At 43.6% G+C, this 24505-nt stretch overlaps 1 protein-coding gene and 1 pseudogene across 5 annotated transcripts in view; one reads left to right on the forward strand and one right to left on the reverse strand.

Moving 5' to 3' along the window:
* The window catches only part of PDE10A (phosphodiesterase 10A), a 318318-nt gene that overhangs the window by 123041 nt on the left and 170772 nt on the right, over nt 1-24505 (forward strand). Inside the window, exon 1 of one of the 5 annotated variants that reach the window (XM_077347873.1) lies at nt 11967-12918. The exons of 1 other annotated variant lie outside the window; for it this stretch is intronic. In XM_077347873.1, coding sequence (XP_077203988.1) covers nt 12054-12918 — 865 coding nt within the window. In that variant the 5' untranslated portion in view covers nt 11967-12053. Of the gene's footprint in view, nt 1-11966; nt 12919-24505 lie in introns of those variants that run through there. 3 more of the 5 variants (XM_077347876.1, XM_077347879.1, XM_077347880.1) reach the window with 3 other exon arrangements.
* LOC143842720 (large ribosomal subunit protein eL28 pseudogene) lies at nt 15695-18033 on the reverse strand (annotated as a pseudogene).

The raw sequence follows: 24505 nt of genomic DNA on the forward strand, positions 1-24505 counted from the left end.
CCCACTTGGTGGGACAAGCTCCCTGAAGAGATCAGAGCCCTGGTCAAACTTCCAGAATTCTGCAGGGCTTGCAAAAGAGAGCTCCTCCATCAGGCATTTGACTGAGGTTAATCCGGCCTAAAGACATCCGGTGGTTCCCCTCAAGTCAGACTAAATGATTCTGACCTCCCTAGGGGTTCTGTTAAAGTTGTTCTATTTAAAATTGCTCAATGAATTAATTATGGTAATCTGTTGAACTTATATTTACTGTTAGAATTGTTACTGATGTGCTGTGTTGTGACTGTTATTTAATGTATCATGTTCTATGTATTCCACGACGTTCCATACTGTTGATCGTATGGAAGAGCAGTATAAAAATCGAATCGAATAAATAAATGTTAGATAAGCCAGTTTTTTTCCCTGTTTGCGTGATTTTAGATATGTGTGTTGCAAAATGATAAGCAGTATTCTAATAAACATACGACTGTTCTCTTGTGCACACTAGCACTGGGAGCCCACAGGGACTCTTTGACTATTTTTCAAACTGGAAATAAATGCCCTCTTGAACAAATAAATAAATGTTAAGTTCTATTTTTCCTAAATAAATCTCTAAATCATAAATAACATTCTAACAGCATTCCTGTGTTGCTGTTGGGTTGCGCAGATTCCCTGTGATGCATAAAAGGCTGTGTCAGTCCAAATGTAAAGGGGCACAAATGATAGTTTGAAAGCTACTGAAGTTGAATAAGAGAAGCATGTATAGACCTACTACAATTACTGTTGCAACTCTAGGTTGGCTAAGTAGAAGGAGAAGCTAGTTGTGGATACTCTGAAGTTGATGCTACTGTGAAATCAGAATTGCTTATTTGGCTGTTATTTTTTAATGTAAGAAGTATAAGTATTTGTTTTGATGATTTAATTTTTGCCACTTTGAATAGAGAAAAGTGTAAGAGAAATTAAAACAAATACAGTAAATATGATAACTAACTGGATACAATGGGCATTATGTCTAATTTCTTAGGAACATTCCATAACAGACTCCACGTCTATCAGAACATATTTTCTTCTGCTACAGCACAAATTATAAACTATGATTCAGTGAAAGACATTTACTGCTTCTTGCAAGACTGTCAAATGGGGAGGAGGGAATCCAAACACCTCTAGTGGGATGGTTTTACTGTATTTTCACACAAAATAAAATTAAGACGTTTGTTATGTAGAAAAAGGAGAGCTGTTTTTATACTCTGCTTTTCTCTCCCCGAAGGACTCTCAAAATGGTTCACAGTCACCTTCCCTTTCTTCTCCCCACAACAGACACCTTGTGAGGTAGGTGAGACTAAGAAAGCCCTGATATTACCGCTCAGTCAGAACAGCAGGATGTGAGGGACCCAAGGGCACCCAACAGGCTTCATGTAGAAGAGTGGGAAATCAAACCCAGCTTGCCAGATTAGAAGCCACCACTCTTAACCACTACACCATGCTGGCTTTCTTATGAAAGATGCCAGTAGCCAGTGTCTGGAGTATTTGATAATCTGTTGGTAAAACTTCAAAGCTGTAGAGTGAGAGGAAACAAAGAATCCTGTTATGACCTAGACACAATTAAATGTATTGTGCTATGAGCTCTGCTCCTCAAAGCCAGGTAGCAGTTTCATTTTCAAATCAGGATACCTGCTGAGTATTTCACACAGGCTACTTAAAAGATAAGACCTTAAGATCATGGGCTGAGTCATCTCCTCCTTTAAACATCCAGCATGACAAAGAGTTCTGCAAAACTCAAAAGCTTGTACTCTGTTTGTGTCACTGTAATTGATCCTAATAAAGAGTATTAAGTGGCTTGGGTTTTTCATTGAAACAGTCTGGCTACTGGCATCCTCTTTGGACAAAGAGCTTAAGCTTCAAATCACAGGACATATCCATTTGGAATCTTCCAAAGATTTTTCTAAGCAAATTAGGTCATTTGTTATGGCTGTCTTCTGTGTGTGTGTTTGTGGGGGGGGTGGATTTCAATAGGGATACTCAAATCCTTACAGTTGATCTTTAGATCTCAACTCACACTAGCACTGATGATTCATGTCATTTCCTTAGCTTTCATAAATTCTTGTTAAATATGCTCTTTGGGTTTGCTCCTTGAGGATTGGCACTGACCTGGCAGGGTTTAGATTCAGTATTAAGCAGATTACTCACATTACACAATTGTTTACAAGTATAAATTACAATGCAATAACAACTGATAGTCATAGACACAAAAGTCAGCATTAAAACAGTGGTAATGGAGTCTATAAGTTCTCACAGTGAAATGACTATTATTAGGGATGTCATGAATTTTGACCTGTTCGTGATATACTAACTAAAATTCATGATTGGTCTACGCTCATAAACTTCCATAAACTTTTAAATCAGTTTGTAGTGGTTCATGGCAGTTCAGGGCTACAGCAAAAAGCAAGAGTTTAAAGAGATTCTACGTTCCTTTAAAAATTTGCTTTTTGTTCCCCACAAAACACCTGAATGATGGGAAGTATTCTCTACTGCTCACCTATTTCAGGCTGTTTTGTAAAGTCTCTTTAAACTTCGGGTGTTTGTGTGTTATATTAGAAAAAGCAGTAAACATATAAAGGAAATATAGAAAGGGGAAAAACAGATTACATATCATAATTGTATATATCTCCAACAATCCTTCTGTCACATTGAATAGTTTTGGGGACACTGTCTATTAAGTACAGTGTTATTTACTTTGATTGGGATACATTTATATTCAACAAGTCCCTTTAAACAGCCTGAAAAGCAGCTGCTCCCTGTTGCTCAGCTGTTTTTCAGATTTTCTGCAAACCCTGTTTAAATGCACTCTGGTCCCAATTCAATGGGGTCTGTGGGGCCATGAACAGATTAGGTTTGCAAATGAACCTCCTGGTTCAGCTGCATTTCTGTTTTGGTTTGTGGATCAACACACTGCATTTTCCCAGTTCATGTCCATTACTGCATAGTCTATCTTTGATAGATCTTCCAAAACTGAATGCATAGCTGTTAATGTGGAGGTTGAAACTGAAAAGTATATGTATTATAAAATATCTCTAAATAAACACCTCTGAAGATGAGCTAAATTGCTGCTGGGGGGTCCAGTTGACATTCCCCTAGTTTGCTCATCTAGTACAGAGCAATCTGTTTTCCCAGTAGTTGGCATGTTAGTTGCAAAGGAGTTGCATTTTCCTAGCACTTAGTTTTTCTTCTTTTTAAAAAATATTCTTTATTAAGTTTTATAACATAATACAGAAAAGAGAAAGAAAAATATATAACTAGAACATAGTAAACGTAGTGAACATAGAACATAGTCAGCACTTAGTTTTTCTGTTTGCTTTTGGTGGGTAAACAAAGAAGAGTTACCAAAAGGGACCATCCAATCCTGTTGGATTGTTCCTGATAGCATGTTCATTTGATTGAATGTGTTAAAAGTTAGAAGGGGAAGTTCTAATTTTAAGTGACCGTTTTGTTTCCCTAGATCCCTGTGATAACTCCTTCTGGGAGCTTCTAGCAGCTTGCTGTCCCACTTTATTCTGATTTCCCTTCCATTTTCTTTTATCAGTCTGCCCTGAAGGTATGAATAACAGAAATGCTTTTATGTTAAAGTTTCTGTCTATGTTATACATTGAGAAGGCTTGATAATTAAAAAAGAGGAAGTATTTGGAGAGCCCATTTATTCATTATGATGTTAGTTTTCAACTGCCTCATAACAAAGGTTCTTGGTTTACAATAACACCAATAAAGCCTAAAACGAACATCAATTAAAATGTTTCAGTAACTCTAACTAATAATCCTACCAATAAGAAATTAAAATAATATTTTCAGCTGTTAAAAAGAAAATAGCTGGACTATATTTAAAGGTACTTAGCCAGTGAGATTGAACAGAGCCAGCTCAAACACTAATTATTGCCAGTAGCCTGGGAAAATAAAAAAATTCTACACCTGGTGACTAAAAGACAAAAGTGTAGGCACCAGGTGAGTGGCTGCAGAAAGAGAATACCATAGTCACCAAACAGAAAGCCTAATTCATCTTCTGAAAAACAAGGTACACATAGAAGGGCCATGTATACAGCATGGCAGGTACACATGGAAGAAGGCAATCTCAGGTACCATGGTCTCAGGCCATGTAGGGGTTTAAAGGCAAGTATCTTCAAATTAAAGATATTAAACACTCAGAAATGAATGGGTAAACACTAGGATTATTTTAATACTGGTAAGTTGCGTCCCATAGAAGTGTATCTAGTAAGCAGTCTTACAGGTGCATTTTGTTCAAGTGGGTAACCATGTTAGTTTGAAGCAGCAGAACAAAGACCGTTTCAGCATGGAGGCCCAAACCTTGTGCTGCTTTCCTCCTTGCAAACACACACGCACAGTTGTAAGCCCCTCGTTTGTACACCTCCTCATGGAAGACCCCTCCCGCATGTTCCCTCTGGATCATCATGGCTTTATGCCTCCCAAGGAGGCTGCAGGGGAAAACAAGCCGAATTTCTCCTCCTGCTTGCTGGCTTATCAATCACAGTAAGCTGCCAATCACTGCACAGTGGTTCTCTTGCGGACTGAAACTTTCTCCCCCCCCCCCAACCCTGAAATTAATTTTTTTAAAGGCACTTCCATGTTGCTATGCGGTAATGACAAAACACAGAAACATTATAAATAAAAATTAATACTTTTGCGTTGCTATGCAGAAACCCAGAACAATACAGCACCCCCCTTTGGGATTTGTGGTGTTTTGGACTCTGGGTAGATTTGTGAGAGGCTGGAAATGGTAATTGTACCCCAAAGAATGATTTTGTGTCAACAGGGAGATTAAAAACAAAGTGCACAGACACCAGGCTGATCAGGAGAGGGCTGCTTCAAAACGCACCCCCGCCCCCGCCTTTCCCCATGCATTCCCTACCACCAGAAATCACAAATGGGACTGTGTTTTGCCTGCCTGATCCCAAAAAGACTCCGGACACTTTAAATAAGATTTATTTTACCTTTGTGGTCCCACAACCATTAGAAAAATTCTCTGAACAAGAAATGGAGGGGGGGGGGTGTGAGTGCAAGGGCAGGACAATGCTACAGAGACTATTGTACTTTCCACCCTCCCCCATGCAGGCTTGCCCCTGGTTGCTCCCTGATGAGATAACAAGTGGCAAATCCAGTTTTGGCGATTTCTCTCATCTCGAGGCAAAACTGGCCAAAACTTGAGCCATCCCCTGGACAGCCTTGGGATGCAGATGACATCATGTGGAGAGGGCTCTAAAACCCTCCAGCAACCAGAGGCTGTCCAGAGACGAATTCCTCGTGCAGAAACAGTCCAAGTTAGAGTCCAGTGGCACCTTTAAGACCACCAAAGTTTTATTCATGTGAGCTTTTGTGTGCACACACACTTCCTCAGCTACAAAGTCATGGAATGGAAGTAATCAGTTCATAGTTATAAGCGAAGTGTGAGGGTAAATCAACATGTAGCATAATGAAAATTGTTAATAGATTCCAGAAATAAATCAGAAAAAAACAGCACTTTAGATTTGTTAGTATTCACTTTAGACTGAATTCTAAAAATTAAAAAAAACATCTTGGGTTCAATAAATATGTCTCATTTAAGAAAATAATGGGCAACTAGATAATCAATTGCTGTCAGCAGCTAGCTGAGACTTTGCCCTTCTGCCCCCTGCCTGTCCTCTCAAGCGTGGAAGCATTTAGGGGCATCATCTTCTTTGAAGTAGAACATTTGGCTGACATTGTTTGCATACAATAAAAAAGCATATATATACCATTCCAAACTAAATTGCATTATACTATTTATAGTTATATTACAATCTGCTTGTTCAAATAAATTATTCCAATAAAGAGATACATTAAAATACAGAGGACATTAGGCCTTTCTGAGGGATTGTTAAAATATGTAGTGAGTTAAGAATATCTACAAAAGATATTGGTTTCTTAACTTAAAGTAGTTAAATCTAGAGGTGACCATTACATGGATCATGGTGGCTAGGTGTTCTGGTGCCAAATATGGTGCTAGTAACTTTGCTTGGTGTAGATGGAAGAATGCTGTGCTACCTTTGTGACTTGAGCTTCCATTGTTAAGAAGATGTCAATGATCACTCCCAGGTTCCAGGTTGATTGGGCAGCTGTAAGTTGCATTCCGTCCATCCTGGTCCCTTCTTCCCCAGCCAGAGGACTTCTAGTTTTGAAGGGTTCAGTTTGAGGTGTCATTATGAATAAATTCCAACAGGGAGAGGCATATAAATAAACAAATAAACAAATAAACAAATAAATAAATAAGGTTTTAAAAATTGTAATATAAAAATCTGCAGAGGAAGGCAATGGCAAACTGCCTCTGTTCACCCTTTGCCTGAAAATCCCATCAGGTAGAATTTCTTGCAGTCATCATTAATCAATGGCACACTTCACCTTACCTTAATGTAAAAACTATTCAGTGAACATATCAAAGAGACATAAATTTAATTGAATAAAAATGTTTGGTATATGATTTACAATTTAAAAATACAAACAACAAACACAACTAGTCCGGTTCTATCTACATTCAATCAAAAATTTACTCAGGTTCAGTGGTCATAACTTCAGTAAATCTGCTTTGATGGTGGGTGACTAGCTTGAACTTTGTAAACAAGGAAATCCAAAAATCCATGCAGGCCTTCAAAAACAGAAAGCTTTATACCTAAAAAATGCCAGTATCTCACAGTAATATTCTTTCCACCAAGATGCCTAGTACCGAACCAAAGCACTGCAGGTTAGACTGCAGATGGACTACAACTTATAATATTATCTAAATTTTATGAGTTGTATAGTGTGGATCATTTTGCAGCTAGGGTTGCCAACTAAAAAATAATATAATGCACCTTTAATATAGGCTGAATAAGTGGAAATAAGCAGCTAAAGCTTTTCATGTCATGGAGTTAAATAACAATATTTTAAATAATAGCTCCATAGCCCTTTATCAATAGGGCAGGACATATTTCTTCAGGCCTGTTGGCTACCCTATTTGCAACAATAACAGCAGATATTAGTGTTCAGCTGTATGTAAGGTATGCCCATCCTTTTTGAGAGCCAGTTTGGTGTAATGGTTAGGAGTGCGGACTTCTAATGTGGCGTGCCAGGTTCGATTCTGCACTCCCCCACATGCAACCGGCTGGGTGACCTTGGGCTTGCGACGGCACTGATAAAACGGTTCTGACTGAGCAGTGATATCAGCGCTCTCTCAGCCTCACCCACACCACAGGGTGTCTGTTGTGGGGAGAGGAAAGGGAAGGTGACCGTAAGCTGCTTTGAGCCTCCTTCGGGTAGGGAAAAGCGGCATATAAGAACCAACTCTTCTTCTTCTTCTTCTTCTTCTTCTTCTTCTTCTTCTTCTTCTTCTTCTTCTTCTTCTTCTTCTTCTTCTTCACCAAAACAAAATTTAAGTCCAGCGGCATCTTTAAGACCAACAAGTTTTATGTAAGCACACTTTGTTGGATAGTGAAGAACTGCTGTTTCAGATCAACATGACTAAGACACAGTAATTTATGCAGATAAAGATGAATTTACCATATCGTTTAATGATTCTGGTTTTCCAAACAACTGTAAAGAAAATGAAATTAATATGGCATCCAGGAGGAATTTTCCATTTTTTGTTTGTTTTTAGTACAGTGGTATTGCATCAGAATGGGGAAAATATTTCTAGGACTAGTGCTGAATCTGCACAGAGCTTTTATTCCAATCCCAGGTCATTTCAATCCCTGCCATCTCACTGAATGCAATTTCCATTTTGATTTGGGGCGATTTAAATTTTTCATCTGCAACAAGCATGATTGATCCGGAGTGAACCTACCTTTCCCTTGAGATATCCTGGAGTAGATATTTGAAAAATTGGCACGAGTAAAGGTGCAGCTCTCTGCTTTTCCAGAACTAACTTGGTGTCTTGAACCTCCGACACTGTAGAAAAGCCCTGATTGGCCAGGGAGTCAATTCAAAGGCTTCCTTCTTCTCAGGTTGCAAGGCTTCTCTTAAAGCGGAAGCCCTAACTTTTCTTGGCAGAAATTTGCCTCTTGGATTTATTCCCCCTCCTCTGCTGTCTCCAATCCTCCCCTCTCCTGTTCAAGAAAGAGGCTCTTGGCTTCCCTAATCACATGCAGAACACTTTTTGTTTCAATGGGGAGGGGTGGGATAGAGAAAGACCTGAGTTCAAATTGATCTGAATTCAGCAGGGTCCACAATGGAATAAACAAAGTAAGTGCAGAATCAGCCTAGGTACCACTTGTTGTGCATAGTTTCTGCTTAGAAACCTGTTGACCAGGTTGATAAGTATAGCCTCAGCGTCTGCTGGTATGGCTTATGGGTATCAGGGGGAAAAAAGAATTATCTGAACTTTATATGGAACATCTAAGTGCTTGAAAAAGAGCTAATATGTCTATGGTTGCAATCTGAAGCATGTTTTCTAGGAAGTAAACTTCATCAAAATGAGGAACAAAGTTTGAGTCTGATGGCACCTTTAAGACCAACAATGTCTTATTCAAGGTATTAGGTGCCAAGCCCATTGCATTCAGGAATACAACAGCCATTAGGTTAGGGTTAGTGGGATGGAAGAACTCTGCGGATGGTCTCCCCCCACCCCTTCCAGGCCCTGGAAAGGCTGCAGGCAGCTTTTAGGGAACTCATTGGCAGGGGCAGCTCTCATGCAGCAGGGATCTGCAGCCTCCTAGCCTCAGAGGGACGTGGAAGGAGGAGGGGATGTTCAGGGGTGGGGGACGGAAGGCAGTTGGCTCGCTACTGGACAGACAGGCAAGCTGCTTGGCAGAGGAGGCATTCAGGGACGGGACAGCCACCCTGAGTGGGTATTAAGTGCTGAGTGGCACTTAAGCCATGAGACACGCTCCTCCTCCAAGGCCGTACCAGAAATATATTATGTGGAACAGGTAAGGTTTCATGTGCATGTGCACTTCGTTCTGAGAATCTGATGAAGTGTGCACACATGAAAGCTTATGCCTTGAATAAAACTATGTTGTTCTCAGAGGCTCCACTGGACTCAAACTTTGTTCTGCTGTTTCAGGCCAATACAACTACATGCCAGAAACTACCCATCAAACTGAGGGGAATGACCAAATAACCATGTATAGGATCAGTCTGTAATTAATTGATAAGTAACTGACACAAGAAGTTTAAATAAATGTTTATCAGACCCATATAATACAATTTTAAAATTTCTTTGACAAAAAGCAAACTTCTGGACATAATTCCAATATGGGACAATATAATTTAGTAAAAATATTGTGTTTTCACATAGAACTTGTTACAACTTATATACTAATTATATATTATACTTGTTGATAATAGACAGATGATTGGATCTTCAACCCCCTCCCCCACCCCCAAAAAATAATGTTCCTATTTCAAAAACATTTTGTAAATATGTTTGAAATGTACATAGCTTGATTTTAATCAAAATATGGTGTTAGCCTTAGCAATATATACATTCTAATAATAAATGTGGGGGAAAGATGCAGTGAATTTTACTGATGTTCAGTAAACAGTAAGTCTGAAAAATAGCTACATGTTCTTTTTGTAATCAGGAAAATAATTTCTTCAGACAGACGCAACTATGTATGGAAGATATCTGTGCATATGATCAATAATAAGTGATATGTAAGATGGTTGATTTATCTTTTAAAATGTTAATAGCATAAAATGTCTGTAATATCGTACGGCTATTAGAATTTGATATACAAGGTAAAGATCCTTTGAACTTGTATTTATTGGGTATTAATATGTAGACCTCTATTATTGTTAACATTAATTCTATAGGATTTCCAGTACTGAGTAGGCACAACAAGCCAAAGGGCAGGAACATGCTCATTTGCTTTCAAAATTAAAAGTATTAATTATGACACAATATATTTACAAAATTCAACATTATAATTGCACCTATCACATCTGAATGTTTGCTAAAGTTCACACAAGGCCAGTATTGTTTGTTTGCTACAAAAAAAATAACAGCATGACAGGGGGAAAAAAAAGGTAAGAGATTGATTTTGTGACCTTAATCTTAAATCCTTAAAGTTGTTCCAGTATACTGCAATTATTGTGGGTTAAAGAAAACCTATTTTATTAGCTGTTGCTCTGAAGGAATTTTAAAAAATGTGATGAATCAGGGAGGCAAATAATTTCTTCTGTGCCAATATGTGTATTGATTAGGCAATAGTTCAAAAACTGCTGTCCTGGTCAATTACAAATGCAGCAGATTCTCCCTGGCTGGTAGACAGAACTTTGTTTAACAGGTTTAATTTCTATTGTTGGTATGTTCAGAAATATGGGGCATGCATAGAACATAGCTATAACACTGTTGTTTCCCTTTCCAAACTTTCTTTAGAAACCAGAAACCAAAATCCACTACCTAAGCTTGCCAAAACAATAGGAATAGATCGTCGTATTTTTTTAAAGGAATCGAGAACAATATTTCTTTACAAATCTTATAGTAAAAAACACCGGGGGCAAAACAGTCTATTTCCATTAATGATGAATGATAGCCAAGCTTGCCGTAATGTGAAGTCAAGTTTCCGCTGCGACTGATTCTTGCACATGTGCGAACGAGAAGTGGATTGTTCTTAGACAAGACCTATAACAACCCGCCTGCAGATCAAGGACTACGCTCGTACGAACAGCCCCAGCGGAGTTTGCATTGGTTTGTTCAACCGCTTGCAACAAAAAGGTCGACCGGCTTGGACCATGCCGCTGCTTTCCAGGGCGGAAAGGAGCCGCCAGCCTGCGAAGCCGCCCATTCTCAGGTTAGCACGTTAGTGACACACCTTGATGCGGCTCCGCTTTGCGCGGAGGGAAGGGCGGCCAGCAGCCTCCGCACCTTTCCGTCCCTGGGGCTGAAAGCGAGCGAGAACGAACACGCGCCTGCAGCAGGTGCTCAGCGCGACCCGTGCGCCCCTTCGGCGCCTTCCTGGATTTGGGATGCCGCGGCCGACTGCGCTGCAGGCAGCTGCCCACGATCACATCTGGCTGTCCCAGGGCGCCTGGCTGGTCCGCCTGAGCTCTCCGCGCCAGCATCCCCCTCCGCGAGCGCTCAGCTGCCTGAGGCCGGCGGGCAGAACCCGGAGAGAAAAGTTTGTGCGTGAGTTCGTCAGGCGTTCTCGTTTTCGGCGGCGCGTCGTCGGAATGCTTGGCCGTGTCCAGTGCAACAGCTAGTTTCCGAGGCCGTGTCAAGCACAACACATGGGACGCAGAAACATCTTTGTGCAGAATGTCCGTAAGAACGGAAAGAAGTCTGAGGCGCCGGTATGGGTGCTGGCGGAAGGCTTGAGCTCAAGTGCCAGTCTGTCTTCGAGTCAAGGTCTTGGAGCTCAGTGTGTATGCCGGCTCGGTTGCGGAACTGCTGGAGAGTGCCTTTTGAGCACGTGTAGCGTGGTGTCCCCGCTCTGAGGAAGAGAAGGGGCTCCCAGGAAACTTGGGTTTGGGGGGGGGGGGGGAGAACGCGGTTGGCCTTTGCGTAAAACGCGTGGGGCTGCTGTTGAACCAGCGTGTGTGCCTCCCGTGCCTTTCCGCACCGCCTCTCCTCCTCCACTTTCTTCAGGTGACAAACCTCAGCGTACCATGAAGGGGGAGCTGTGAAGAGAGGGAGGTGTCGCCCTGGAAGCGCTAAACCCCGCCAGTGGGCGTTTTCCTGACGGCCGAAGCTGCAAATTGGAAGCGGCACTGCAGTTATTGCCCCCCCCCCCCCCTTGAGAAATACCCTGTCTTGGAGAGGCGGAGGCGGCTTGATGCGCGCCTTCCCTGCACCGTGGCCTGAAGGGGAGGGGCACGCGAGAAGAAAAGCAACGCTAAAAGCAGTTGGGAAACGGCGTTGTCGCTGCCCTCTCAGTGGGCGGAGGCAGGAGAGGAGACTTTCCCGAGGGGGTTTCTGGGCGCCTCTATAGGCGAAGGTAAAACGGCTGGCGGGCCGGAAGAAGAGCCTCGCGAGCGAAGTCCATCCCTCGGCCAGCCTGCCATTTCCCTCCTCCCCGCTGCCCGGCTGTGACTTGCAAAGGTCCTGCCTCAAACTCCCGCGGAAAGGGCGGGAGGGAAGCTGTATGGCCAACCCCGAGAAAGCACACTCAGCCCGCCCCCAGGCCCCCCTGATTGCAGCTGCAGGAAGAGGGGGGAAGCTCGGCTCCAGCGCCAGCCCCGGGCGGCTCCACTCGCTCGGCCTGGAGAGCGGCGGGGGCGGGGTGCCTTCCCCGGGAAGCGGCCGGGCTGCTTGCAGCTCCTCCCGTGTCCTCGTAACCAGCTGCTGCTGCTGCGCGGCGGGGACAGCCTCCTGTAACCTCGTCTCCAACGCGGCGGCGGCTTCTTCTCCCGTCCCCTCCTTTCCCTCCCCTTCTCCATCTTCCTTTTACTTTTTGCCGCCGCCGCCGCCTCCTCCTCCGCTTTCCCCCTCCTCATCTTCCTTCAGCCTCTCAAGTCCCCGCGGGGGGGCAGGAAAGGAGAAAGCAATCAGGGTATCAGGCAGAGATGTTGGAGTGGCGGCGTCAGCTGCAGCAGGAGCTGCTGCTTCTCTGATCGTCTACCCCGGCGGCGGCAGGAGGCGGCTGTTTCTCCCTCCGTCCCTCCAGGATTTGCTGCTACCACCTTCGAGTTCCGAAGGCGCCACCGGTCAGCGTCGCCGTCGTCGTCATCGGGAGCAGCAGCAGCAGCGAGCGCCTCCTGGCCCTCGGCTTTTGTGCCCGGCTCTTTCTGGCTCGTGGTCCTACAATCTGCTAGGAGGAGGGGGAGCCGCCCGTGCTGACGGGCCCGGAGGCAGAGGCAGGAGCCGGACTTCGAAACAGTGGCCGGCAAGGGACACCTTCTTCACTTTCTCCGCTTTCCCGACTCCCCTCCTGTTAGGGCCAGACATGGAAGATGAATCTTCTTCGGCTAGCTGCTTTAGACGCTTGACCGATTGTTTTCTGAGCACAAGTAGGTGGCTTGGCACTTCGTTCTTGGGCTGATTTGCCTTCGGGGGAAAGGAGATCGCTTCGGCTTTTGGATGCAAGAAAGCTAAACGGGTGGTGGTTTGGTTGGCCTGAACCTAGTAGGAAACACTGTTATTTGCACAGGGGTGTGTGCGGACATGCCTTTTATTACGTTTATCCATGTGTGGAAGAAGAACAGTGCTCACTGGAACCAGCTTCCTTTAGCAAGAGTTACACACTCTCCTGCCTTGGGGGCTTTCAGCTCCATGCTTGATAGGCACTATATAGGGTGCGTAGTGTCCTGCCAGAGCTTGAAGTTGAACCCATGAAACCTCTTCATCACTGTAGGTCTAAAACTTTTAAGTCACGTCTTAGAATATTTTGCATAGAATCCAACTACTGGACAAACTGAACTTGGATTCTGTGCAAAACTTTATATCTTGCATTTGGACATCCATGTTTTAACAAGGAGTGAAATCTTGTTCCTCATCGCCACCCATTTCTTAGGCCTTGCTTAAAGCATTAAAATAGATTTAAGACTCTTTGCTTGTGGGAAAAATATATAGAAGAATGAAAGTAATGGAAAATAGTAAGAAGAAAAATGTACTTCTCTCACCAGTGCTATATGTATCTCTTCCCGATTTAATAATCCTACTGCATATGAATTAAGCATGTTGTTCAGGGGTGGTACTTGAAAAACATGAACCTTTAAGTACAAAATGGGATAGTGGTTTCACGGTGACCCAAGTTACTTTTTTAATGAACAGTTCTGCCATGATAAAATGTTACAGGTTTCAGTTGTTAATAAATGTAAAAAGAATACTTCCATAGTACATTCTGAAATGCACTAATGTAATAACAATGTAGACAGCAGATTAGTTCTTTCAGAGAAATGGCAGGCCATGGCCCCTGTATTGTGGGTTTGAGGACTGTCTTTTAACATGGACTCATTTGCTCAATGTTGCCTGTTTATAGCTAGTATAAGTGGCTGAGTATTTACACTTGCAGTTTCCACTAAAAAAACTTTGAGTGTTATAGTTGCTTTAGATTGGTCAAGGACAGGGGTAGGCAAACTGTGGCCCTCCACATGTCCATGGACTACAATTCCCATGAGGTCCTGCCAGCATTCACTGGCAGGGTCTCATGGGAATTGTAGTCCATGTACACCTGGAGGGCCACAGTTTGCCTACCCCTGGTCTAGGATATATTAATGGTTTGATGAATGCTTTTTGTATTGCAGAGATTTTGGCCAATCATATGCATTACTGGGGCCATCACTTGTCATTTTCTGAATAATTCTTGTGTATGTATTGAATAGGTGCTGTGCTAGACAGGTCTTGCACAGTTTTTATACTGTTACTTCAGCATTTTCATAGCATCTCCATTTCAACATTTTTCCATTGTAGTTTGGCACTGTGTGCACATGCACAGTTGAGATTATGCAGGCAGTACTTTTTTTCAAGGAGTGGGATGGATGGCTCGGAAGTGTCAGCCCTAGTCTCAGAGGAAGGCAATGGCAAACCACCTCTGAATGTCTTTTATCTTTGGAACCCTACAAGGACATCATAAGTCCCCTGCTTCTTAATGGGGGGGAATTCCCTATGATAGCATATAACAATTTGGGGAGAAAGCACACCAATTGTGTATGTTATACAGCAGACAGTAACAGTGCATGTGTGAGAGAAGAAAAGAATATGCAGTTACAAGGGGAAAAAACACATGATGTGAAGTAGAGCCAAATCAACACAGTTGTAAAAGATTCAATATTCATTTGTCTTTTTCACTGACTGGGGCCTGGCATTGCTTGTAGATGTAGTGACAAAAAGATGTCATCCCTAAATGGGGCTGTAATAAAACTTGATGCATAGACCTCATTTCCCCAATATAGTTGTGCTATAAATTTGGTAAAGAAATGTACAAGTTTTAAAGTAGCCATTAGGAACAACCTAAACATGATTGCCAGAGATACATATTTTAGAATTGTGTCTGGGTTGGGTTCACTACTGAATTGTTGCAGACTAGTGGAGGGAGATTCAAAGCACTTCATAGATGAGTGGAAAGGAGGTACTATTTCCTAACATAATTTCCTCTCCAAAATGTTTTTCCTGCACTGGGATTCTATGGCTAGAAATAAACACAGGAGCTTTGCCTTCACTTTTCCTGTATAGACCCATGCATAGATGTCTTTAATGACACCGTTTTTTAGTAGAAGAATAGGTGAGGAAATGTTAAGTGATTCTCCTCCTCCATATTTCTTTGGGGTGCCCCCCCCCCAAAAAAAAACTTTATTAGATAATCTGGCTACCTTTTAAAGGCAGCCTTGGTAGCCTGGATCTGCTTGTGAAGAATATTAATTGGTAGACTTGTGGTAAAAGTCTTAATATCTTGTGCAGTGTGCCTTGGTGGGCTGATAAGTGCAGCGTACAGTTGAGTGCATGTGGTCAGAAAACAACAAAGAAAACACTGGTAGTTCTCCTTCACTAATATAAGAATTGTTTATTAGTTAACTTGATATTACACATTAAAAGGTAAACAGAAGCTTCCTACTCTAAGTAGCTGGATGGAGAGAGATGATTCAGGCAGCTCTGCATCCATCATGTTGCAGGCTTGAAGGAAGAAGGGAAGAGGAAGTAGGAAACAGGAATTTAACCCTCTAGGGAAAGTTCGATGAAATCAGAAAAGTGAGTGGTCAGTGTTCCTATCTATCTCTCTTCGAACTGATGTCTCTTTGCCTCTACCTGCAAAGCAGGAACTCTCTTTACCACACAGTTAATCTGTGTGGTAAAGAGAGTTCCTGCTTTGCAGGTAGAGGCAAAGAGACATCAGTTCGAAGAGAGTTATTTATAACAGTCTCTTCGCGACCATTGGCTTCTGGCTGTGCAAAATTGTATTAACATGGTGCAAGCTAGCCATGTGCAGGTCCTTATGGTAATTGTTCTTGCGGATGACATGACGGAAGCTGCTGAGCATGGCACATGCATTTTTGTTTTCATGGGAGGTGATAAGTTTCTGCTGGCCTGCACGTTTCTTGAGGACCATGACAATTCCTTTCCCTTCAACCTGTATAGTCGTGCGATAGATCAGCTCATTGTAGTGGAAGGGTTGTGAGCTTTAAGATTGTTGGCTTCTTTGCTGTATGTTTCCTTTTGATGAGGAAACTTGAGCAATTGTGCATAATCATCCATTGCAGATGAGCAGACATCTTGAAAAGATCTCTTGTCATTACTGCAGTTGGAAGCAGAAAAAGACATTTTTAAGGAATGCTTTCTATAACACAACTAGTAATGACTTTACTCTTCACCTTGTGCTTCAAGTGTTTTGGTTCATTTTTTAATTCAAGAAGCTGTACAATCTTAGGTTGCAAACTGTTCCTATCATTGCATTTAAGAACAAGAACAAATGAAGAACCCTGCTAATAGTCCATTTAGCCTAGCATCCTATCTTACCCAGTAGCCAACAAATCCCTCTGGAACAGCAACAACAGGGCATAGAGGCTGAGGCCTTCCCCTGAAGTTGCCTCCTGGTTCTGTGATTCAGAGGTGTAATGCTAGTCACCATGGCTTAGTAGCTGTGGATAAACTTATCCCTCATAAATCTACCGTATTCGCCGGCATATAAGACGACTGGGCGTATAGGACGACCCCCCAACATTTCCACTCAAAATATACAGTTTGTTACATTACATTACAGCACTATGGGCCACTATGTGCAGCTGTCTATCCCAATTGAAGTGCACCTAGCGTATAGGATGACCCCCCCACTTGGAGGCATGTTTTTCAGAGGAAAAAAGTAGTCTTATACGCCAGCAAATACTGTAATTTCCCTTTAAAGTGCTTTATTCCTGTGGACATCACTACATCTTTTGACAGTAAATTCTACATTTATTCACTCTCTGTGTAAACTAGTATTTCCTTCCTGAACCTACTGCCCATCAACTTCATTGGATACCCTCAAATTCTAGTATTTTGGGAGAGGGAGAAAAATTTCTGTTTATCAACTCTCTTCACATCACAATATGAATAAATTTTATAGAGTTCTGTCATGTCCCCCCTTTTTCATCTCTTTTCAAAACTGAAAAGTCCCGGCCTTTTCAGCCTTTTGCTATAGAGAAGGTGCAATCCCATGATCATCTTAGATGCATCCCTCTGTACTGTTTCCAGCTCTGCAGTGTCTTTTTTGAGATAGTGACCAGAACTCAACATAGTATTCCATGTGAAGCCGCACCATTGATCTATACAGTGGCACAGAAAAATCTAGTGCAAAAGCAGATTGAAAATGTATTATCTAATGCAGGGGTAGTCAAACGGCAGCCCTCCAGATGTCCATGGACTACAATTTCCAGAAGTCCCTGCCAGCGAATGCTGGCAGGGGCTTCTGGGAATTGTAGTCCATGGACATCCGTTTGACTACCCCTGATCTAATGTGTGTACAATGGGCCCAGGTAAATAATGGATGTTAGTTTTCAACTTGTCCACTTCTTGTTTTAGTATTTGTTTTCTGGTCTAACTTATGCACTGTATCGTAGAGTTTTCCTGATATATCTTCATGCAGATGTCAGTCAAAGCCCATTCACTGGCATTTTTATGTGTAGCTTCTGTGTTGGTCTTCATGAGTGTGTTATTAGTTAGTTCTTTTTAAAGGACAAAATATTAAATCTTTGGCATATAGCTAATGGGATTTAACGTCTGCGTACCACCCATGAATGTGCTATATAAATGGAATTGCTTCTTGAAAATGTCTTGCTTTTCAATGAGTAGCATATTGACAGTGTTTGTATGTAGTCTTGTGCATCAGTTTTGGAGCAGCTGATAGAAGAAGGTTTATAAGATGGTGAAGGAACAACAACTTGGTTTTGTTAGCTCCCTCACTATTTAAGTGGCTCACATAAAGCACCAAATTTTCTGTTCCTTTGCCTGCAATTCTGTAGCTGTTTTTTATTATTATTTAATTTATATACTGCCCTCCCATGTATATTGTACATGTATATTGTACATTTAATGTTTCATCTCACTCATTATACAGAAAGCTTGGTGAGAGCCAGCTTGGAGTAGTGATTAGGAGTGCAAACTTCTAATCTGGTGAACCGGGTTTGATTCCCTGCTCCTCCTCCACATGCAGCCAGCTGGGTGACCTTGGGCTCACTACAGCACTGAAAAAGCTGTTCTGACAGAGCGCTAATATAATATCAGGGCTCTCTCAGCCTCACCTACTTCATGGGGTATCTGTTGTGGGGAGAGGAAAGGCAACTGTACGCTGCTTTGAGACTCCTTCTGGGAGAAAAAGTGACATATAAGAAAAAAGAAGAAGAAGAAGAAGAGTTGGTTCTTATATGCCGCTTTTCCCTACCCGAAGGAGGCTCAAAGTGGCTTACAGTCGCCTTCCCATTCCTCTCCCCACAACAGACACCCTGTGAGGGAGGTGAGGCTGAGAGAGCCCTGATATCACTGCCCGGTCAGAACAGTTTTATCAGTGCTGTGGCGAGCCCAAGGTCACCCAGCTGGTTGCATGTGGGGAAGTGCAGAATTGAACCCGGCATGCCAGATTAGAAGTCTACACTCCTAACCACTACACCAAAGTGGCATATAAGAACCAACTCTTCTTCCATGTGGCTCAGGGCGGTGTACAGTATATGAATACCATCGCTCCTATTAAAACAGACTATCAATATCTAGGGAGGAAGCTCAAGCAAATGGGGGCACAAGTGGTATTCTCTTCAATCTTGCCTGTCAAGGGAAGAGGAATGCATCAGGAGAGGAAGATAATGGAGGTAAATCAGTGGCTGCGTAGTTAGTGCCGGCAGGAGAGATTTCGTTTCTGGGACCATGGGATAGGCTTTCTTGAGGAAGGCCTACTAGCACCTGATGGACTGCACTTATCCAAGTTGGGGAAAAATGTGTTTGGGGAAGAATGTGGGGAAGAACCTGGGGAGATTCATCAGAAGAGCTTTAAACTAAAGCCACAAGGGGGAGGAGACGTTCAACATAGGGAGTGTAAGGAAGGAGACCGATCGGGGGCAGCCCAACCAGGAAGGCCAGCTCATAGGGAGCCAAAAGTAAAAGGATTCAGATGCCTTTATACTAAGCATGGGCAATAATAAGAAGGAAGAGCTGGAACTCCTCGTGCTGATCGAAAGGTATGATCTAGTAGGCATCACAGAAACTTAGTGGAATGATTCTCATGACTGGGATGTAGTAGTGGATGGATATGAAATGTTCAGAAAAAACAGAATAGATCAAACAGGTGGAGGAGAGGCACTGTATGTCAGGAAAGGGCTTACCTGTCAGGAAATTCTAGTGAAGGAGAGTGTATCTACAGTGGAAAGCATCTGGGTGAAAATAAGCGAGGGGAAAACAAACAGTGTGGTGGTTGGTGTCTGTTACCGACCGCCTGACCAACGAGAGGATGTGGATGCTGCACTTTGTGAGCAGCTTGAGAAAATATCCAAGCGGCAGGACCTTGTCATCATGGGTGACTTCAATTTCCCAGATGTGTGCTGGGAAACAAACTCTGCAAAGCGTCCTCAGTCATGCAACTTTCTGACCTGCCTGGCTGACAATTTCATTTATCAAATGATGAATGAACCCACAAGATGAACCCACAAGAGGTTCAGCCATACTGGACTTAATACTGACCAACAGGCAAGAGTTGGTGGATGAGGTGAAGGAGGTGGGGACCCTAGGGAGAAGTGACCATGTCCTCATAGAATTCCTTTTGAAATGGAGAGGCAAGGAAGCTTGTAGCCAGAGACATGATGAGTGTCATACCATGGACGAGAATACTGGCAGGGAAGGGAGCATGTGAAGGGTGGGCACTACTCAAACAAGAGCTATTGCATGCTCAATCAATGACTATCTCAGAAAGACGAAAAAACTGCAGGAGCTCTAAGAAGCCTATTTGGATGAACAGAGAACTTTAAGAGGAACTAAGAAAGAAAAGGGAAATGTTCAGGAAATGGAGGGAAGGACAGAGCTCTAAAGAAGAGTACCTACAGGTTACTAGGCACCGTAGATCAATCATCAGAAAGGCCAAAGCTGAGAGTGAGCTAAGATTGGCCAGGGAAGTCCACTGTAACACGAAAATATTTTTCAGTTATGTGATGAGCAAACGTAAAGGAGGCAATAGGCCCACTGTTGGGTGCGGATGGACAAACTCTAATGGAGGATGCAAGAAAAGCAGAAAGGCTCAGCGCCTATTTTACATCTGTTTTTTCCACAGGTCAAAGTGTTTAGGCACATCTAGAGATGGCAGTAGCCCAGAGATGTCTGGTTGGCAGACTGACATGGACAGAGAGGTTGTTGAGGGGCATTTTGCTGCACTGGATGAGTTCAGATCCCCTGGGCCGGATGAAATTCACCTGAGAGTGCTCAAAGAACTTTCCGGAGAACTTGCAGAACCCTTGTCCATCATCTTTGGGACCTCTTTAAGGACTGGAGATGTCCCGGAGGACTGGAAGAGAGCAAACGTTATTCCGATCTTCAAAAAAGGGAGGAAGGATGACCCGGGAAACTACAGACCAGTGAGTCTGACCTCTGTTGTGGGGAAGATAATGGAGCAGATATTAAAGGGGGCGATCTGCAAACATCTGGAGGACAATTTGGTGATCCAAGGAAGTCAGCATGGATTTGTCTCCAACAGGTCCTGTCAGACTAACCTAGTTTCCTTTTTTGACCAAGTAACAGGTTTGCTGGATCGTGGAAATTCGGTTGATGTCGTTTACTTGGATTTTAGTAAAGCTTTTGATAAGGTTCCCCATTATGTTCTGAAGGATAAATTGAAGGACTGCAATCTCGATTTTCAGATAGTTAGGTGGATAGGGAATTGGTTAGAGAACCGCACTCAAAGAGTTGTTGTCAATGGTTTTTCATCAGACTGGAGGGAGGTGAGTAGCGGGGTACCTCAGTGCTCGGTCTGGTACTTTTTAACATATTTATTAATGATCTAGATGAGGGGGTGGAGGGACTACTCATCAAGTTTGCAGTTGAAACCAAATTGGGAGGAATGGCAAAAACTCCAGAAGATGGAAACAGAGTTCAACAAGATCTGAACACAATGGAAAAATGGGCAAATGAGAACAAGATTCAGTTTAATAAAGATAAGTGTAAAGTTCTGCATCTGGGTCAGAGAAATGAAAAGCATACCTACTGGATGGGGGATACGCTTCTAGGTAACACAGTGTGTGAACGAGACCTTGGGGTACTTGTGGATTGTAAACTAAACATGAGCAGGCAGTGTGATGCAGCGGTAAAAAAGGTAAATGCCATTTTGGGCTGTATCAACATCAAAATCACAAGATGTCATAGTCCCATTGTACACGGCATTGGTCAGACCACACCTGGGGTACTGTGTGCAGTTCTGGAGGCCTCACTTCAAGAAGGACATAGATAAAATTGAAAGGGTGCAGAGGAGAGCGACGAGGATGATCTGGGGCCAAGGGACCAAGTCCTATGAAGATAGGTTGAGGGACTTGGGAATGTTCAGCCTGGAGAAAAGGAGGTTGAGAGGGGACATGATAGCCCTCTTTAAGTATTTGAAAGGTTGTTATTTGGAGGAGGGCAGGATGTTGTTCCCGTTGGCTGCAGAGGAAAGGACATGCATTAATGGGTTTAAACTACAAGTACAACGATATAGGCTAGATATCAGGAAAAAATTTCACAGTCAGAGTAGTTCAGCAGTGGAATAAGGAGGTGGTGAACTCCCCCTCACCGCCTAAGGAGGTGGTGAACTCCCCCTCACTGGCATTCTTCATGCAAAGGTTGGATACACACTTTTCTTGGATGCTTCAGGATGCTTTGGGCTGATCCTGCATTGAGCAGGGGGCTGGACTAGATGGCCTGTATGGCCCATCTCTATTTTTCTATGATTCTATGATTCATTCACATTCATTCTTAAAATATGGATATTAAAACCTTAAAAACAATATACATTGTATATTCATAATCAAATCCAAAGATTTTAATTCAGTTCAGTGTATTCTAATTGGCACGTGTTCTTTTAACTATAGTTAAAATGATCTGGGGCTAAACTTAATTTTTAGCTGAACCGAAAGCATTTATGGGTATCTTTTAAACAGCATTATTGTCAAGCAGTGATTAACTCAGAGGATGCTGAATCATACTTCTTATGTCAGAGTTGGTTTTAAAATATACTTAGCTGGGAAAAGGTGGTATTTTTCTGGGCATTCGTAAATACCATTTAATTCTTAATATATGATTAAATGATGCTCCGTCTTTTAATAATGTTGACATTTGTAACGATAAGGAAGAGTTCCTATGTTTTGTTCATTATTTTTAATGTAAGGCATGTGCTGAAATTAATTCTTGTATTTGCCCTGCTTCTTCCATGTTGCTTCAGTATGTCGTGGTACTCTAATCTTATTCTCTAGGAGCGCTTGTCTTGCTGCTGCACTACTGTGACTTATAAGTGTGTGGCTTCTTAGGACTGCAGTGGCTGGAAGAAAGTGAATATAGGATGCCTGGCAAGAAACTGGGAAGAAATACAACCTTCCAGCCATAGCTTTAAAATGTCTACTGAATAGCAATGCTTGATAGTTCTTGAGTTGTTTTGTAGTTTAATGTCTTTAGTAGCCTTCATATCTTCTTTAACCGCTCCTGCGGTTATAAAATAAAGCTCTAAGGGCTATTGGGGAGGAGATAGGCCAGGCTCTGTCTGTGATAAAAACTCAGAGGGGCGAAGCGGCTCTTAATTCACCCCTCCAAGTGCCACTCAAGGACCAAGCAGCCAATGGGGAGGCGCGCAAAGTGCCTTCCAATTGGCCCCTCACCAGGACAGACCAAAATTCCATTCACCCAGCCCAGTCTGGCTGCCAGTCTGCTCCTGACCACCGTAGGGAGAGGAGGTCAGTAGGGCTGCCAAGGGGGATGAGAACACAGGCTGCACCAACCCTTTTTGCCCCAAGGCTGTCCTAACTGTCATGTCCAACTGCAAATTCCCTCAGAACCCTGACAGAACTGGCAGGAGGCTGGAGAGTGCGCTTCCTCCCCCTCCCCCCCTTCAGGCCTGCTGTGAAGGAGCCTCTGACAGCCCCTGACTGAGGGGAGGGAGGCATTTTCCTTCAGAGAGCAATGCAAGGGAGCCTGAGGGCCTTCCTTTTGAGGGGGGGGGAACTTTCCTCTTCTGCCAAACAGTTGCCTGACAGGGAGACCACAGAAAAGCCCCTTCTCACGTAAAATACTGCTTTGGCCGGGGGTAGACACAGCCAAGTCATGTGTCTTTCTTCTTTGCAACTCTCTGCAGATTTGAGGCCACTGCACAGCATTATTCTGCAGAGGAAACTGGCTCTTTTGTCTCCTGTTTCATCTGCACAACAACCCTGTGCAGTAAGCCTCAAGTCTTTCAATTCAACAACAACCTGTGTGGGAGGCCTTAAATGTTTCTTCTCTACCACAACCCTACCACAAAGTAGCCCTTTCTGCCTGGGGAGCTGATCTTTATACTCTGCAGGTGAGCTGTAATTCCAGGAGCTCTCCAGGCCACACCTGTAAGTTGGCTACCCCTGGGTTGGAAATATTCCTGGAGGTTTGGAGGTGGGACTTCAAAATCATACAATGTCTCAAAGTCCAGCCTTCAAAGGAGCCATTTTTTCCTGCAGTTGGGAGGGAGTGGTGCAGGTGTGTCCCTCCTGGGCTAAGGGCTATGGCCAGCCCTTACCAGCAACTGTTTGTATTCTGGGGCGCAGACAGGCAGACCAGCATCAGTCCTGTGAATCTGGAAAGTGCAGGAAGATTTAAATAAATATTTACAGCCTGAATCTGTAAATAGAGAACAAGTAAATGTCTGGAGACACATGGTAGCAAAATGACTTATTGGCCTGGCAAATAACCTTGGCCTGGCAAATTAAAAAACAGTACAAAAAACCTTACTAAGGTCAAGACTTCTGTGCACAGAGAGTCTTCCTCTTAGTGTTGCCAGCTTCCCTATGAGGCTCTCTACCCCACCTCCCTCATGGGGAGTCTGCTATGGGGAGAGAAAGGGAAGACGATTGGAAAATTTAGATATTAGTGTTTAGGTGTATTTACATGGCTTCATGTCTTATATATATTACTAGTAAAAAAAGCCCATTTGTAAAAATGGGCTTTGAAAGGGGAGTATGGGCAAGGGAGACAGGCGGGCACAGGAAGCCACCCATCCCGATCAATGATAGGCACCCTGGCGGGAGTGGTCTGGGCGGGCCTGGTAAGTAAGGGTAGGCGAAAGGCGGCAGCGTCTGACCTTGCAGGGACCCAGGGTGCTGAGGCCGGCGCGGCAGGCGGGCTAGTCGCGATTGCAGGCGGGCAAGTCTCGTCGTCGGGTGTGGCCCGGTGTCCATGGCGGGCCTGGGGGAGGCAGTAGCGAGGCTGAGGGGTGGTGGGCAGCGAGGCGACGGGGAGGGCGGCGCGGTAGCGGGATGGCGCGCGTGCGTGTTAGAGGGGTGGGGCAGGGCTGTGTTGGGGAAGGGAACCAGGCATGCGCCGGAGTCCGCGCATGCCTGGTTCAGTCTAGTGCTGTGGCGGCGGCCGTGAAGGACGCGCGGCCTAGCCACAGCGCTATCGGGAAGGCAGAAAAGGGCGTTGGAGGGGCAGGAGGAAGGTAAG

The sequence above is a fragment of the Paroedura picta genome, chromosome 1 (assembly GCF_049243985.1).
Source record: "Paroedura picta isolate Pp20150507F chromosome 1, Ppicta_v3.0, whole genome shotgun sequence".
In the NCBI taxonomy this organism is placed as follows: Eukaryota; Metazoa; Chordata; class Lepidosauria; order Squamata; family Gekkonidae; genus Paroedura; species Paroedura picta.